Source organism: Nerophis lumbriciformis, linkage group LG25 (genome assembly GCF_033978685.3).
Source record: "Nerophis lumbriciformis linkage group LG25, RoL_Nlum_v2.1, whole genome shotgun sequence".
Lineage (NCBI taxonomy): Eukaryota > Metazoa > Chordata > Actinopteri > Syngnathiformes > Syngnathidae > Nerophis > Nerophis lumbriciformis.
This window is the reverse complement of record NC_084572.2, coordinates 29,360,991-29,379,122: the sequence shown is the minus strand read 5'-3', so window position 1 is coordinate 29,379,122 and position 18,132 is coordinate 29,360,991. Positions and strand designations below refer to the sequence as shown.

The window sequence follows — 18,132 nt, the reverse complement described above, 5'->3', positions numbered from 1 at the left end:
GACTCATTGTGCACTCTTGTTTGTCACCATAGCAACCCATTAGTTTTCACCTGCCCTCACGACTCACGCACCTGTCTTTAATCATGTCACTATTATTTAAACCCATTGTTGCCAGGAAGTCTCCCTGGCGACATCACACCCCTGACACTCTGCTTCATGCCATGTTTACGTTTCATGCCCAGTTCACGCTGCTTGCTTCATAGTCCACGCCAAGTAAGTTTTTGTTTATTAATGCCACAGTTAGTGTTTTTGTTTCATTGTTCATAGTTTCTGCCTTTGTGCAAGTTTTGTGTTTATAGCCAAGTTTTGTACCGCCACTGTGAGCGCCTTTTGTTTGTTCCTTTTTATTGTCATTATATTAAATCATGTACTCACCTTCACGCCACGTATGGTCCAAATCATCTGCACCACGGGAGAACAAATCACGCCATAGTCCTAGTCTTGACAATTCTACAGTAAACCCTTGTTTATCACTGTTAACTGGCTCCGGGCTGGACTGTGGTGAATTAATTTCCACCAAGTAGGAATTATTCATTATAAATCAAATATTTTCGTAACTTGAGCTTAAAAAAACATGTTCAGACCTTCTAAATAAAAAAAAATGTTACATTATAAAAAGCCCTCTAGACATGAAATAACAGCCTTTAGTCACATTCTTTTCATCCAATATATTTATATATATATATATATATATATATATATATATATATATATATATATATATATATATATATATATATATATATATATATATATATATATATATATATATCTACCTACCTACCTATATAGATTGGTTTGGTCTCATTTAGTGGCTCGTACGACTGCAGTATTGATGTGTTTAGTTCATTTTTACCATTTATATGCTTAAAATGCCTAATATAGGCCAACAATACCCAGAATATGCTTTAAAAAAATGAGCAACAGAGTGAAGTGAGGGACGATATTTGTGTATTGTAACAGTTTGTGACAAACTATATTATTTTTATCCAAACAAGCAAGGATGCACACACAAACTGATATGTTTACTTTTTACTACTTTATTACTAAGATGTTGTGTTTAACTACTGCTGTTTCATTACTATGTGTAAAATATTTGCATTATAATTACACATTACAAAAGGTACACAAAACTAAAAATAACGACTAAAACATTTGTGCTACATATACAGCATGTAAACAAACAGAGGAAATGGAGAAAATAAAGTAAAAAGCAAACTACTGATTCTGCTCATTTTGGGATATTTTTCTAAGGCAAAATTCAATATAAAGAAATAAATAACTGAAAGGACTTTTTTTTAAATTGCATTCTTTTTGCAGACTCTGTATCAGAAGCTGTGTAAGATGTTGGCGCCGTACGAGCCTCAGTGGTGCCTGGAGCATGAAGAGTGGTCTCTCTACGTGTTCGCTCCACACAACCGGTAAATCCCCGCCGCCTTCCCTCTCGTGCTCGGCAGAGTGATGTTCGCGCGTCGGAAAACACGCACGCTCACGGCCGCCTCGTTTCTTGGTAGCTTCAGGGTGTGGTGTCAGAAGACCATCGGCCACAAGATGTTCGATCACGTCATCCTTCTCTTCATCTTCCTCAACTGCATCACCATCGCCCTGGAACGGCCTGACATCCAGCCGCACAGCATAGTACGCACACACACACACCTAACATTTCATTGGGTACATCTTACTGGATACTAGGGGTGTAACAGTGTTATAAATTCTGCAGTATTTCGGGAGCAAAATCATCAAAATAATACTGTGATGTGTCACGGTATAAAATGTAAAGTTGGTCAGTGTCGTTTTTTTGCTGGCACTAGTTGAAATTGGCCAGTCTGCAAGTAAACTACATCTCCCAAAATTCCCTGCGTAACGCGAGTGTGTTTTTCGGACATTTCCTGCAGTTTTCATTCAAATTTATCCATAACCTTTTTGACTCATGTTGCTAACAGACAGACAAACAAACCATGGCGATCTGGCTAGCGGCTAACGTCCACCCTGGCGAAAACACGACCTCTTCGGTCTGCCTTCGTCTGGGGCGTTTCCATGACGACGCATTAAGCCGATCAGAATTTGTGATGTTTAACCCACTTTTTTTAATTAACATTGAATCAACTCTGGGAAATTAAATGGATTTGTGATCCATGTTTTGAGTGGGGGGGGGGGGGGGGGGGGGGGTTTGGTGACACCGCACTGCGGGGGAACACAATTAATATGAGAAGCTGCACTACTTGATAAACTGCCACCCAAATAATATATCTGACGCCAAGGAGGCAAAGCATCAATTTGTGAGGTATTTCCATCATTAAACATTAAATTGTCAGCTAACCTTCCTGAGAATCAGCATTTTCCAAAGTGATATAAGATGTCCACTGCAGAGGACACTGTTTCTCTGAAGTTAAAAGTTGAAAGACATGATGGTGAACATTATTGTTTTACATTTGTTACACTAGATAGTTATGTTGTCAGTTTGAAGACACAAAATGGAAAGTATATATATATATATATATATATATATATATATATATATATATATATATATATATATATATATATATATATATATATACCATATTTTTCGGAGTATAAGTCGCTCCGGAGTATAAGTCGCACCGGCCGAAAATGCACAATAAAGAAGGAAAAAAACATATATAAGTCTAAGTATAAGTCGCATTTTTGGGGCAAATTTTTTTGATAAAACCCAACACCAAGAATAGACATTTGAAAGGCAATTTAAAATAAATAAAGAATAGTGAACAACAGGCTGAATAAGTGTACGTTATATGAGGCATAAATAACCAACTGAGAACGTGCCTGGTATGTTTACGTAACATATTATGGTAAGAGTCATTCAAATAACTATAACATATAGAACATGCTATACGTTTACCAAACAATCCGTCACTCCTAATCGCTAAATCCCATGAAATCTTATACGTCTAGTCTCTTACGTGAATGAGCTAAATAATATTATTTGATATTTTACGGTAATGTGTTAATAATTTCACACATTTGTCGCTCCTGAGTATAAGGCGCGCCCCCGGCCAAACTATGAAAAAAATGCGACTATTAGTCCGAAAAATACGGTGTATATATATATATATATATATATATATATATATATTTATATATTTATATATATTTATATATATATATATTTATATATATATATATATATATATATATATATATATATATATATATATATATATATATTAAAACAGTTCCCTTTTTTATTTTATTTTAATTGGCATGACGGCGCCCCGTTGTCATGTTGTGACATTGATGGTTTTACGAGCAGAGGAGCATGTTCGGTGACGCACAATCACGGAGTACTGAAAGCAGACACAGTGTGTGGACAGACAAGGGAGAGTGGACGCTTTTTGGCTTAAAAACTAACGATGAAGGTGAAGCTAGAACAAATTTGTTTGATTCATTTGATTCCATTCCTGGGTGGATCTCGCGTGAGAGGAGGGTGGTGGGTTAATCATTTTGCAATGCGGTCTGCCGAAAATGATGGAAAGTGCCACTCTACATAGCAGCTGATGTTGTGTTCAAAGTTGGAATTGGCACAAAACCTATTTTAAGATATTCAACTACCTTGTTTACTTCCGTGACAACCTCCTTAAAGTTTTGTAATCATTCAGAAATATCAAGCAGCTAAAATGCACCAAAAAGTGTTGATAGAGTTTTTAATATTTCCCATCATGCTTTGTCACGAATGAGTGTAATTTAATTTTGGTGCATAGACATTTTTATAATGTCCACAAAGTTCAGTGAGCAGGTTGTGTTATGTGTGACCTTGTCTGTTGACATTTTGTGTTAGTTAGATTATTTTTTATTGTTTTTGCTCCATGACTATGGAAGGTTGTTTGCATTGGGGCATATAAGTAATTGCTGCACGTAGTACCTGTTAGAAAAAAATTCTAAAGGTCATTGACCTTGAATTACTTATATTAATTAGTAGAAGTCAACCTGTTACAAGTGTCATAATTGTTAAACCATCAACATGAACTCATGCTCATTGGAAAGTCTGGTGCCCTCTAGGTTTCCCTGAAATATTGAAAACAGCTCCTTTAAGTAGCTTTGTTAAAAAAATTCTTTCCACCAATTCCTTATATTAATGACGTCTCGTGGGCCAAATTGAAGACGTCTGCAGGCCGCATTTGGCCAGCGGGCCGTAGTTTGGACACCCCTGGTATAATTGAATTAAAAAAAACTATACCTTAACCGTTATGATAAGTCAAGGCAAACTGTGAAGGTAATATAACATTTAGTCTTTTTTTTTTTTAGTTGAAAGAAGACGTTGAACACCGTTAAGACTTTGGCTTTTAACATTTTTATCTGTCATGCTGGATAAGAAGAGCTGCCATGGAAGTGTAAAAATAAGTCAGCTATTGTTAAGTAGTAAAACATTCTTAACTGTCATACTAGTGCAAAAAAGTTAACCACTTTTAAATAATAAAAAATTTAATTTTTAACTGTCATATCAGTGTACGAATAATTTAAGCAGTGTTAATAGTATAATGTTTTTAATTCTTTGCTGTCATAATTAGAGATGTCCGATAATGACTTTTTTGCCGATATCCGATATTCCCATATTGTCCAACTCTTAATTACCGTTTCCGATATCAACCGATACTGATATATACAGTCGTGGAATTAACACATTATTATGCCTAATTTTGTTGTGATGCCCCGCTGGATGCATTAAACAATGTAACAAGGTTTTCCAAAATAAATCAACTCAAGTTATGGAAAAAAATGCCAACATGGCACTGCCATATTTATTATTGAAGTCACAAAGTGCATAATTTTTTTTAACATGCCTCAAAACAGCAGCTTGGAATTTGGGACATGCTCTCCCTGAGAGAGCATGAGGAGGTTGAGGTGGGCGGGGTTGGGGGGTGGATTGGGTAGCGGGGGGTGTATATTGTAGCGTCCCGGAAGAGTTAGTGCTGCAAGGGGTTCTGTTTTGTTTATGTTGTGTTACGGTGCGGATGTTCTCCCGAAATGTGTTTGTCATTCTTGTTTGGTGTGGGTTCACAGTGTGGCGCATATTTGTAGCAGTGTTAAAGTTGTTTATACGGCCACCCTCAGTGTGACCTATATGGCTGTTGACCAAGTATTCTTGCATTCAATTGTGTGTGTGAAGAGCCGTTGATATTATGTGATAGGACCGGCACGCAAAGGCAGTGCCTTTAAGGTGTATTGGCGCTCTGTACTTCTCCCCACGTCCGTGTACACAGCGGCGTTTTAAAAAGTCATAAATTTTACTTTTTGAAACCGATACCGATAATTTCCGATATTAGGTCCTGAGTAGTCTTGGGTTCAATCCCGGGCTCGGGATCTTTCTGTGTGGAGTTTGCATGTTCTCCCCGTGACTGCGTGGGTTCCCTCCGGGTACTCCGGCTTCCTCCCACTTCCAAAGACATGCACCTGGGGATAAGTTGATTGGCAACACTAAAATTGGCCCTAGTGTGTGAATGTGAGTGTGAATGTTGTCCGTCTATTTGTGTTGGCCCTGCGATGAGGTGGCGACTTGTCCAGGGTGTACCCCGCCTTCCGCCCGATTGTAGCTGAGATAGGCTCCAGCACCCCCCGCGACCCCAAAGGGAATAAGCGGTAGAAAATGGATGGATGGATGGATATTTTAAAGCATTTATCGGCCGATGATATCGGACTGCTGATATTTTCGGACATCTCTAGTCATAATATCCCAACAACTCTCAGTTTGATCACAGTATTCAGCCAATATCTCTCTGACAGTGTCAATCAAATGGAAAGACAGCCTAAAATGTGACATGTTTATAGACACTCGCATGAATCAGCTGAGTAATATCAAACTGGGGGCTTTCAGAGCTGCAGAAATGGCGATCAGTCACTCGTTTGCAACTCAAGTGTTTCTCTCAGTAATTTTCTACAGTGAGGACTTGATTGTAAACTGATGTCATCTCATTAATGTTGTGAGTGCTCTGGTACAGTAATAATAATAACCCGGGGGTAGAAAGCCATGTATACTTGAGTCACAGCTGAGCTTTCAAATAATGGGAATGGACTTCATTATTTGCTCTGTTTGACTCTTGGTATTTACACCTAAAAGCACGTCTTGCAATGAAAGGCATACCCACCGAGATCATTGCTGTCCTGTAAATAATATTAACGACACTAAAAAGTATACGTCCAGTGAAGTTATAGTTTCTCATCTATTATCCACCCTGACGATTTAACTCAAGTTTCCCGCTATGTTTTTTTTATTATCTTGCATCATCTGCCGGTGTTCTTTTTACCCCTCGGCTTTGTCTGGAACGACCGCAAAATGAAAGTGAAACTTGTGACCCTTAAAGTGACGAATGTTCCTCGCCGTGTGTGTGTGTTACAGGAGCGAGTGTTCCTCAGTGTGTCCAATTACATCTTCACTGTGATCTTCGTGGGAGAAATGATGATCAAGGTAACCGCAACAAAAGTCACCCTCATTGTTGTCTGAGAAGAATGCAATTTTTCTACCTTGCTTCAGGCTGATGTGTGTGTGTGTGTGTCCGTAAAGGTGGTAGCAATGGGCTTCTACTTTGGAAAGGGTGTGTACCTGCAGAGTAGCTGGAACATCCTGGATGGACTGCTGGTGTTCGTGTCCATGGTGGACATCCTGGTCTCGGTGGCGTCGGCGGGCGGAAATCGTATCCTGGGCATCCTCCGTGTGCTGCGTCTGCTACGCACCCTGCGGCCGCTCAGGTGTGTGTACACCAGTTCTCGCCACTTCCTGTTTGTGTGTATGCTTGCTTGACCCCTCTGTGTGCGTGTGTGGCAGGGTGATAAGTCGGGCTCCAGGTCTAAAGCTGGTGGTGGAGACTTTGATTACGTCCCTCAGGCCCATCGGGAACATCGTCCTTATCTGCTGCGCTTTTTTTATCGTCTTTGGAATCCTGGGAGTGCAGGTAACAACCCTCGCGTTTTAGCAAGCATATATATCTTGTCAAGGGACAATGCTGTAGAAAGTAAACTTAAATATACTATCCTTTAGGGCAGGGGTGTCCAAACTTTTTCCAGCAAGGGCCGCATCAATAAAAATTAAAGGATGCGGGGCCACTTTAATACATTTTGTACATTATAGATACCAAAACCAATACAATATAGGTCAATCAATGTATACTAAACTATCTGAACCATACTTGCCAACCTTGAGACCTCCGAATTCAGGAGATGGGGGCGGGGTTTGGTGGTAGCGGGGGGTGTATATTGTAGCGTCCCGGAAGAGTTAGTGCTGCAAGGGATTCTGGGTATTTGTTCTGTTGTGTTACGGTAAATAAATGATAAATGGGTTATACTTGTATAGCGCTTTTCTACCTTCAAGGTACTCAAAGCGCTTTGACAGTATTTCCATATTTACCCATTCACACACACATTTACACACTGATGGCGGGAGCTGCCATGCAAGGCGCTAACCAGCAGCCATCAGGAGCAAGGGGTGAAGTGTCTTGCCCAAGGACACAACGGACGTGACTAGGATGGTAGAAGGTGGGGATTGAACCCCAGTAACCAGCAGCCCTCCAATTGCTGGCACGGCCACTCTACCAACTTCGCCACGCCGTGCGGATGTTCTCCCGAAATGTGTTTGTCATTCTTGTTTGGTGTGGGTTCACAGTGTGGCGCATTTTTGTAACAATGTTAAAGTTGTTTATACGGCCACTCTCAGTGTGACCTGTATGGCTGTTGATCAAGTATGCCTTGCAGTCACTCGTGTGTGTGTAAAAAACGCATGTATTATATTACTGGGCCGGCACGCTGTTCGAATGGAGGAAAAGCGAACGTGACGACAGGTTGTAGATGACGCTAAAGACAGTGTCTTTGAGGCACGCCCCCAATATTGTTTTCCCGGTGGAAATCGGGAGAATGGTTGCCCTGGGAGATTTTCGGGAGAGGCACTGAAATTCGGGAGTCTCCCGGGAAAATCGGGAGGGTTGGCAAGTATGATCTGAACACAGCTTTGTAACAAAGCATATTCTACATAATTTTGCCCTAAATTAAGTATTTCAGGAAAAGACTGAAGTCTTAGTCATCGGTCCTGAGACACCTGAGAGAGAAACACATATCAAAACTACAATCATTGTCTTTAACTCCATCACTACAAGTGAAAAATCTGGGCGCCGTTTTCGACTCTGACCTTAGTTTTGTACCACATTTAAAAAATATAACAAAAATAGGTTTTTAATCATCGTAAGAATATAGCCAGAGTTTGCCCAATTCTCTCTCAGGGCAACACAGAGACACCAATGCATGCTTTTATTACAAGTTGTTTAGATTATTGTAACACCCTGCTTTCTGGTCTTCTTTAAAAAAAATTATTACACCTTTGCAATTACTCCAAAATTCAGCGGCACATGTCCTGACGAAGACTAAGAAGGCGGGCTCACATTACACATTACCCCTGCTTTAGAGTAAGGCAAGGCAAGATTGTTAATAGAGGACAAACTGTACACAAGACAATTCAAAGTGCCTTACAGAAAATTAGAAGAAGGAAAAAATTGAAAATAAAATGCAAGTAATCATACATAAAATCAAAATCCTCATAAAAAAAACACTTATTATTCAAATTAGAATCAAAGAGTGTAGCTAAAATACTTTCAATTGTCGTATAAACAATTAAATAAAATTTTTTTTAGCCTGGATTTGAACATTACCAACGTTGAGACATGTCTCACATCCTCTGGAAGACAATTCCAGATTTTAGTAGCATAAAACTGAAACGCAGCCTCACCATGTTTCAATGTTTCAATCAATCAATCAATCAATCAATCAATGTTTATTTATATAGCCCTAAATCACAAGTGTCTCAAAGGGCTGCACAAGCCACAACAACATCCTCGGTTCAGATCCCACATAAGGGCAAGGAAAAACTCACAACCCAGTGGGATGTCAATGAGAATGACTATGAAAAACCTTGGAGAGGACCGCCGGAGACCGGATGCAATGGACGTCGAGTGGGTCTAGCATAATATTGTGAAAGTCCAGTCCATAGTGGATCTAACATAATAGTGAGAGTTCAGTCCATAGTGGGGCCAGCAGGAGACCATCCCGTTTCGGTAGACTACTCCCGAGGTTCTCAGATCTTGAGATGGTTCATATGGTTCTAACATGTCAGAGATGTACTTTGGCACAAGACCATGATAAGACTTGTACACCAGTAGAGCTGTTATAAAGTTCATTCTCGGAGCAACAGGAAGCCAGTGCAGTGACCAGGGCACCGGACTAATAGGGTTGTATTTCCTAGTTTTAGTCAGGACTCGAGCAGCAGCATCCTGGATGCACTGCTGCTGCTTTAGGGAGCCCAATGAGAAGGCCATTACAGTAGTCTAACCTGCTGGAGACAAAGGCATTTATTAGTCTGCTTTGGACATTAGTCCTTTGATTTTGGCAATGTTTTGTAGGTGGTAAAAAGTTGCTGATGTTACTGATTTATTGTGTCTGTTAACTCTGAGTCCTCTGTTACTGCTAGATTTTAACTTGATTACTCATTTTCAGAGAGGAGGTTTTCACTAGTTTCTCTTTGTGTTTGTGTACCAAAGACAATGTTTTCACTTTTGTCCGAGTTTAGCTGAAGAAAACTGTTTTGCATCCACACACACTGATTTGTTCGATGCAACGACAAAGTGAATCAACAGGCCGACGCTGACATAGTGTCATCTTCGCAGTTGTGGCAGGACACATTGAAGTTAGCTGACCCAGTGGAAGTAGTTACAAGTTGAACAACAGGGGTCCCAAAATTGAGCCATGAGGAACCACACATGTCATAGCTATCTGGTCAGAGACACAGTTACCAATTCCAACAAAATATGTCCTGTGATTGAGATAGGACTTGAACTAGTTAGGAGCAGAACCAGTTTTCTAAGATTGGTTAGGACACCTATATCTTGGATTGAGCTCAGTGACTGGTTAGGACAGCTCGATTCTTACTAGAGCTCAGCTCGACTCTGACTAGACGTCAAAAACTGGTTAGGACAGCTCTATTCTGACTAGAGCACCACGACTAGAAAGGCCAGCTCCACTTTGACTTAAAGACTGGTTTGGATAGCTCTGTTCTGACAAGAGCTAAAATACAAGGTAGGACAGCTCTAGTCTGACTTAAGCTGAATGACTGGTGAGGGCAGCTCTATTCTGCCTAGAGCTCAAAGACCAGATAGGACAGCTCTAGTCTCACGCGTCGTCATGGAGGAGTTGAACAGCATTCCAGTGCGTTTGTCATCAATTGGCCAAGAGGATTAAGGCAATGCTTCAGTGGATAACAACCACACCATCTTAAACATGGAATTCCTTATTGTTTGCCTCAATGAACCACAGCTCCCTAAGTTCCGGCAGCACTCGTGCACACCACCGCCATGCTGGACGGCAGGCAAGACACAACCCTCCCGTATTTTCCGGGAGACTCCCGAAATTCAGCTCCTCTCCCGAAAACTTCCCGGGACAAATTTTCTCCCGAAAATCTCCCAAAATTCAGGCGGAACTGGAAGCCACGCCCCCTCCAGCTCCATGCGGACCTGAGTGACATGTCAACAGCCTGTATTCACGTCCGCTTTCCCACAATATAAACAGCGTGCCTGCCCAATCACGTTATAACTGTAGAATGATCGAGGGCGAGTTTTTGGTTTCTTATGTGGGTTTATTGTTACTTGAACTAGTTAGGAGCAGAACCAGTTTTCTAACCTATGTAATACAATAGTATGGTCAACTGCAGAACCAAGACTGAGACTTTTCCTGAGTCTGTGTTCAGACGGATATAATTTGTCACCTTGATCAGAGCCGTTTCAGTGCCGTGGTGGGGCCTAACGCCTGATTGGAAAGTATCAAACACATTGAAATGCAGGAGAAAGTCACTAAGGTGCCTTCTAAATGCGAAAAAAGTGTTTCCATCATACTTTTGTAAAAAACGTCATTATCAAAACATCTCTAAAACCACCTCATGGGAGCACAAACATGTTTTTGCGATATTTGAAAGGTTTTTCCATCACCAGTTTTTAGTTGCGATATTTAGGTTTTGCGCTTTTTTAAGGGTAATGGAAACGCAGCTCGTGACAGGAGTGAAACGTGCCAGCTCTCGTTGTCTAGCTGGCTGCAGAGTAGCTATTTGGTTTCCAGGAATGATTGCATTTTTCATACCTTGAACTTTGAATGAATATTGCAAACTCATTTGTTTTAGAAATGAGTTCAGAGGAAAGTGAAACTGGAGGGTTTGTTTTAACCTGTTTACTGTAGAAAACAGGACACCACGGTGTGATTATTTCAGAAAAATACGTTCCCTTGTTCTGTCTGTTTGACCACATTTAACTTTTCTTTGTAAATTTCACAATGAGCTTGGAGCTTTTATCCATCCACTCCCTTTTCTGTGCCCAGACTGAGTCCTCATTTCTCGTCAGTGTTGATCTTGTATAGCAGGATAGATTTACAGTCCACTGAAAATGAGTCAACACACTTAACACACAGCCACTGTTGCCCAATTAGTAAGGTAATCGTGTCTTGCCTACAGCACGGTGGTTCTGTTGTGCACATCCAGGGTTGCACGAGTGCTGCCGGCGCCCGCGAGCTGCGGTTAATTGAGTGGAGAGATGAATTCTAATATGTGCTGTGCAAGCAGAGCATGAGCCTCCATTTTTCTTCTTGACTTCTCAGGGCATTGAATCAACGCAAATAGATTTTACAACTCTCATCCGAGCAGGCTTCATTGGTTCACGCTCAAAGACTAGATAGGAAAGCGCTGGTCTCACTTAAGCTCAAAGACTGGATAGGATGGCTGTAGTCTGACTAGAGTTCAAAGACTATATAAAACAGTCGTATTCTGAATAGAGCCTAAATACTGGTTATGGCAGCTCTAGTTTGACTGTAGCCCCTAAGACTAAATAGGACAGATGTATTCTGACTAGAGCTCAAAGACCGGATAAAGCCGCTCGAGTCTGACTATAGTTCAAAGACTAGATAATACAGTTGTATTCTGAATAGAGCCCAAATACTGGTTAGGACAGATCTAGTCAGCCCTAAGACTAAATAGGACAGATGTATTCTGACTGTAGCTCAAAGACAAGTTAGGACAGCTCTAGTTTCACTAGTGCTCAAATACTGGTTAGAACAGCTGTACTTTGACTCAAGGTCAAATACTGGTAAGGACAGTTCTAGTCTGATTAGAACTCAAAGACTAGATAGTACAGCTCTACTCTGACTCAAGGTCTCATTTTGGTTAGGACAGCCCTATTCTGACTAGAGCTCAAAGACCAAGTAGGACAGCTTGGATTGAGCTCAATGACTGGCTAAGACAGCTCGAGTCTGACTAGACGTCAAAAACTGGTTAGGACAGCTCTATTCTGACTAGAGCACCACGACTAGAAAGGAAAGCTCCACTTTGACTTAAAGACTGGTTTTGGACAGCTCTATTCTGACAAGAGCTAAAATACAAGGTAGGACAGCTGTAGTCTGACTTAAGCTGAATGACTGGTGAGGGCAGCTCTATTCTGCCTAGAGCTCAAAGACCAGATAGGACAGCTCTAGTCTCACACGTCGTCATGGAGGAGTTGAACAGCATTCCAGTGCGTTTGTCATCAATTGCCCAAGAGGATTAAGGCAATGCTTCAGTGGATAACAACCACACCATCTTAAACATGGAATTCCTTATTGTTTGCCTCAATGAACCACAGCTCCCTAAGTTCCGGCAGCACTCGTGCACACCACCGCCATGCTGGACGGCAGGCAAAACACAAGTATAAGACACAATTAGACCCTACACAAGCTGTACACAGACTACTCTGAAGTACAACTAAATGTACTTTCTATATCATTTTAATGTGTACGTGTGTTTTTGGAATAGCTGTTCAAAGGGAAGTTCTTCTACTGCGAAGGCTTCAACGTGACAAACATCACCAACAAAACTCAGTGTCGGGATGCAGGATACCGCTGGCTTCGGCGGAAGTACAACTTCGACAACCTGGGACAGGTTTGTGTCACTCACACACACGCACACACACACACACACACACACACACACACACACACACACACACACACACACACACACACGGTACTGTCAACCCCCCCATTTCCCCCAAAAGTTCCCGTATTTTGTCTTTTTATTTACTTTTTCTCGACTTACCTACGTACTGTACATGTCACATACGTAGGGCTGCAACGATTAATCAATTGTTCGATTAGAACAAATCTTCAATTGATATTCTGTGGCTTCAATTAATCCTTTAATGACTGTAACTAATAAAACATGTATGCAATTCAAAACCGCACGGAGTGGCTGGGAACTTTAAATAGGTGGACATAGTTTCCACACAATGTTGCAATGGAGCGGTCATGAGAGCGGTGGTGTGTGAGTGCCGTGATCTTTGTGATGGCAAACAGTTGAGAGTTGTTGTTTTTTATGAATGCACACATTAGAAGTAGAGATGTCCGATAATGGCTTTTTTGCCGATATCCGATATTCCGATATTGTCCAACTCTTAATTACCGATTCCGATATCAACCGATACAGATATATACAGTCGTGGAATTAACACATTATTATGCCAAATTTTGTTGTGATGCCCCGCTGCATGCAATAAACAATGTAACAAGGTTTTCCAAAATAAATCAACTCAAGTTATGGAAAAAAATGCCAACATGGCACTGCCATATTTATTATTGAAGTCACAAAGTGCATTTTTTTTTTAAACATGCTTCAAAACAGCAGCTTGGAATTTGGGACATGCTCTCCCTAAGAGAGCATGAGGAGGTTGAGGTGGGGGTGGGGGTAGCGGGGGGTGTATATTGTAGCGTCCCGGAAGAGTTAGTGCTGCAAGGGGTTCTGGGTATTTGTTCTGTTGTGTTTATGTTGTGTTACGGTGCGGAGTGTGGGTTCACAGTGTGGCGCATATTTGTAACAGTGTTAAAGTTGTTTATATGGCCACCCTCAGTGTGACCTGTATGGCTGTTGACCAAGTATGCATTTGCATTCACTTGTGTGTGTGAAAAGCCGTAGATATTATGAGATTGGGCCGGCACGCAAAGGCAGTGCCTTTAAGGTTTATTGGCGCTCTGTACTTCTCCCTACGTCCGTGTACCACTTTGTACAGTGGCGTTTTAAAAAGTCATACATTTTACTCTTTGAAACCGATTTCCTATATTACAGTTTAAATCATTTATCGGCTGATAATATCTGCAGTCCGATATTATCGAACATCCCTAATTAGAAGTGCTAATTCCATGTTGATGATATGCATTTATTAGAAAAATAGAATGGCAAGAAAAAAACATATTTTGGTTTATCTCAGTCTTTCCCAATTATTTTCTGTTACTGCCCCCTAGGAAGAAGAAAATATTTCACGCCCAACTAGTATAATTTGTCTATAAAATTGTTATAAGTACACCTCTTCATAACAGTGCATCCTTATTAACATTCAAAGAAAACAACAAATACATAAATATAGATCCACTTACAACAAGGAATAATTTCGTTAACATTGATTTTGAGCCAGTAACAGAAAATATTTAAAGTGCATTAATTTGTCTGAAATAAAAATTTAAAAATCCTTATTTAGTCTCTAATTTTTTTTGGACTGACTTGAACTATTTGATACTGAAAAATTTAATTATATTAAAGTCAATAATAAAAGGAAGTATTTTAATCCAAATGAATAAGTTATGATTAATGGCTACAAGAAACATGTTTTGAAGTGCACATCTATTCAAAGCCAGGTTTGAAGCATGATACTGATAAAGCATGTTTCCCAGGGTCACACGCCCCCACCCTGGCATCGCACCATTAAAAAATCTATCTACAGTAGGAAGGAGGATTACTTTGGCCCCAGTCGTCGCAGTTAACCGGACACATGAAACGTGACGAATTGGGGGCCTGCACTACCCGCTTTTGCCAACAAATGGCAGTAGACTGTTGAATATCTTAAAATGTGTTTTTTTTTGGCAATTCCAACTTTGACCACAGCGTTATTTGCTATATTGTGTGGCACTTTCTATCATTTCTAGCAGACTCCATTGCAAACATCTTCCTCTCATGTGAAATACTCTCAGAAATGGGGCCATATAAATTCCTTACCTTATCTATCTATCTATCTATCTATCTATCTATCTATCTATCTATCTATCTATCTATCTATCTATCTATCATGTGTCTGTCTGTCTGGTCTGGTCTGTCTGTCATCTATCTATCTGTTGTTTATCTGTCTGTCTGTTTGTCGTCTATCTGTCTGTCTGTCTGTATGTCTGTCTGTCTGTCTGTCTGTCTGTCTGTCTGTCATCTATCCTATCTATCTATCTATCTACCAGTATCTATCTACCGGTATCTATCTATATATCTGTCTGTCTGTCTGTCTATCTATCATGTGTCCATCCATCCATCCATCCATCCATCCATCCATCCATCCATCCATCCATCCATCCTTCCATCCATCCAGCCATCCCAGCAGGCACAAGACATTGATACAACTTTGATTATACATACATGTCCTTTAAAAATTACTTTGAAACAACGTTGCAAAATAGTTAAAAACATGCTTGAAACTAGAATATCAACTGTTGCAAAGCTGTGTCATCAACACTCACAAGTATAAAACTACTTTTTTAAAGTAATAATTTCTTATTTCAAGCATGTAAAAAAAAAATCATGACTTTGACACAATTGTGTCTCATAATTAAAACAGATGACAGCCAAATGGACTTTGCTGTTTTATATTCAATGAAACAATAGAAAATACGTACTCATATTGTAGTACAGTTGGCACAGTACAGTAAACTGACAGTTAATATTTAAACATTTCACATGTGACATTTCTAACAATTTTGAACAGAAATAGTTCATGCACATTCAGATGAATTCTTCAAAATTACAATTAAACATTTTTTGTCCGGGGGCCGGGCTGTATATATGCGCACTAATTGACTGAAAGAGCACGCACTTGGCGCTATGATGACATGTTGTCGATGGAAAAATGCATTTTTAGACAATATGATTTGCCTGAGTGGCTAGTAGACCCCGAGAGTAACAAGCGGTTGCCTTGTTGCCTTTCCATTAAGAACAATAAATTAATTTTTAGTATAAGTTTGCTGGTTTCAAGAAATGTAATGCTGAGCGCATATCATTATGTCAAGATAATGGCACTAGCATTTACTTCATTTAAGAATATTTTTCAACATATTGAGCAAAAGGGTCTCATAATTTTTTTTCTACCAAGAAAAGTGCACTTGTTATTAGTGAGAATATACTTATTTTAAGGTATTTTGGGGTTCATTGAGGTTAGCTAATTTTACTTGTTTTGGAAAGTCTTGACAAGCCAAATTTTCTTGTTCTATTGGCAGATAATTTTGCTTAGTTCAAATAAAATACCCCAAATTTTTGTATTTTTTTTTTCTTGTTTTTGAACACTGACTTTTTGCAGTGTACTTGATTACTAAAATAATCAACAGCTGCAGCCCTACATGTATGATTCAAACAAAACTCAGGTGCATGGACATGACATATCTGCCAGTAAAACACCCACATTTGTGTAAATATTATGATAAATAGGCTTGTTAGGCTTTTTGTCATCAAAGGAAAATCAGACATTTTTGTAACACCGATTTTTGTACATAGCACGGAGGACGAAATGAGGTTATAAATGAATGTGAAAATCCCTTATTTCCCTGGGAGTGTTACCATATTTTGAAATGCAAATGTGAGGAAGGTAAGGTATGAGAGAGTCGCAGACTGACACCTGACAAGCTACAAAGCCTCCTCTGATGTCAGAATATCTGCCCCGCAGGCGCTGATGTCTCTCTTCGTGCTGTCATGCAAAGACGGCTGGGTCAGCATCATGTACGACGGCCTGGACGCGGTCGGCGTGGACCAGCAGGTCGGTCCACTCGCGCTCGAATATTTGGCACGATGTTGCATATTCTTGTCAGCCACTCTGTGATCTTGTTTGTTCCCGAGAGAAGAAAGGGTGATATTTCAGGAGAGGAGAGGGGAGACGATAAATAGATGTGAGGTGACAGCGCTGGCGGTTCCTCTGCTGACTCAGGACGAGCATTGTCTCCTTCTCCTTCCTCCTCTTTGTCATCACTTTCCTTTGCGTTCCTAAATTCTGGCTTTCTCTGCCCTCTCCGCCGCAGCCAATCAGAAACAACAACCCCTGGATGCTGCTCTTCTTCATCTCCTTCCTCCTCATCGTCAGCTTCTTCGTGCTGAACATGTTTGTGGGCGTGGTCGTGGAGAACTTCCACAAGTGTCGCCAGCAGCAGGAGGAGGAGGAGGCGCGGCTGAGGGAAGAGAAGCGGCAAAAGCGTCTGGAGAAGAGGAGGAGGAGTAAGTGCGACGTTAATAACAGTGCAATGCATCGTAAGGGATATTACCCACAGTATGATGCACCACAACAGTAAACATAAACAATAACCTCTCGTTCATCGTTGTGAGCGTACTTTAACATCCAAAATATACAAAATGTGCAAATATAAAGAGGACAGTGACTGTGGTAAAAGAATTCCTGCAAAGTAGGTATTTTCTACTATAAATCGCATATTTTCATAGCTAGAGCATAAAAAACTGTTTATGACCTTCTAAATATGTTTTTTTTAACATCATGAGACCCCTTGTTTGTTTTTTACGACAAAACGTAGCCCACGTTCCATTTTCAAATCTCTTTAATGTGTGCGAAAAAGACATGTGAGGTCAACTGAGGACTGTAAATTGTCTTAAATGTTACGAAAACGTGCAGTTTTTAAATTGCCTTCCGTTCTTAGGAACAAACACACTTTAAATTGTCTCTGATTTTTACAAAAAATCTGTACCTTCTTCTTTTAAAATGTCTTTGATGAGTTCGAAAAACGCTTGGTTTGTTCAAGGGTGGTGTTGTCCCTATACCAATATTTTGGTACCGGTACCATCTATATAAAGGGGACCACAAAAAATTGCATTATCGGCTTTATTTTAACAAAAAAATCTTAGGGTACATTAAACTTATGTTTATTATTGCAAGTTTGTCCTTAAATAAAATAGTGAACATACAAGACAACTTGTCTTTTATTAGTAAGTAAGCAAACAAAGGTTCCTAATTTAGCTGCTGACGTATGCAGTAACATATTGTGTCATTTTCCATTCTGTTATTTTGTCAAAATTATTAAGGACAA

At 40.1% G+C, this 18,132-nt stretch overlaps 1 protein-coding gene across 2 annotated transcripts in view; it reads left to right on the top strand.

The window, feature by feature from the left end:
- The window catches only part of LOC133621796 (voltage-dependent T-type calcium channel subunit alpha-1H-like), a 108,302-nt gene that overhangs the window by 62,915 nt on the left and 27,255 nt on the right, over positions 1-18,132 (top strand). For both annotated transcript variants that reach the window (XR_012051168.1, XM_072916083.1), the window contains exons 16-23: positions 1,321-1,421; positions 1,515-1,638; positions 6,374-6,442; positions 6,539-6,723; positions 6,800-6,926; positions 12,839-12,964; positions 16,770-16,859; positions 17,119-17,311. Coding sequence is in view for 1 of the 2 variants with exons in the window: in XM_072916083.1 (XP_072772184.1) it covers positions 1,321-1,421; positions 1,515-1,638; positions 6,374-6,442; positions 6,539-6,723; positions 6,800-6,926; positions 12,839-12,964; positions 16,770-16,859; positions 17,119-17,311 (1,015 nt within the window). In the remaining variant the exon portion in view is untranslated. The remainder of the gene's footprint in view (positions 1-1,320; positions 1,422-1,514; positions 1,639-6,373; positions 6,443-6,538; positions 6,724-6,799; positions 6,927-12,838; positions 12,965-16,769; positions 16,860-17,118; positions 17,312-18,132) is intronic.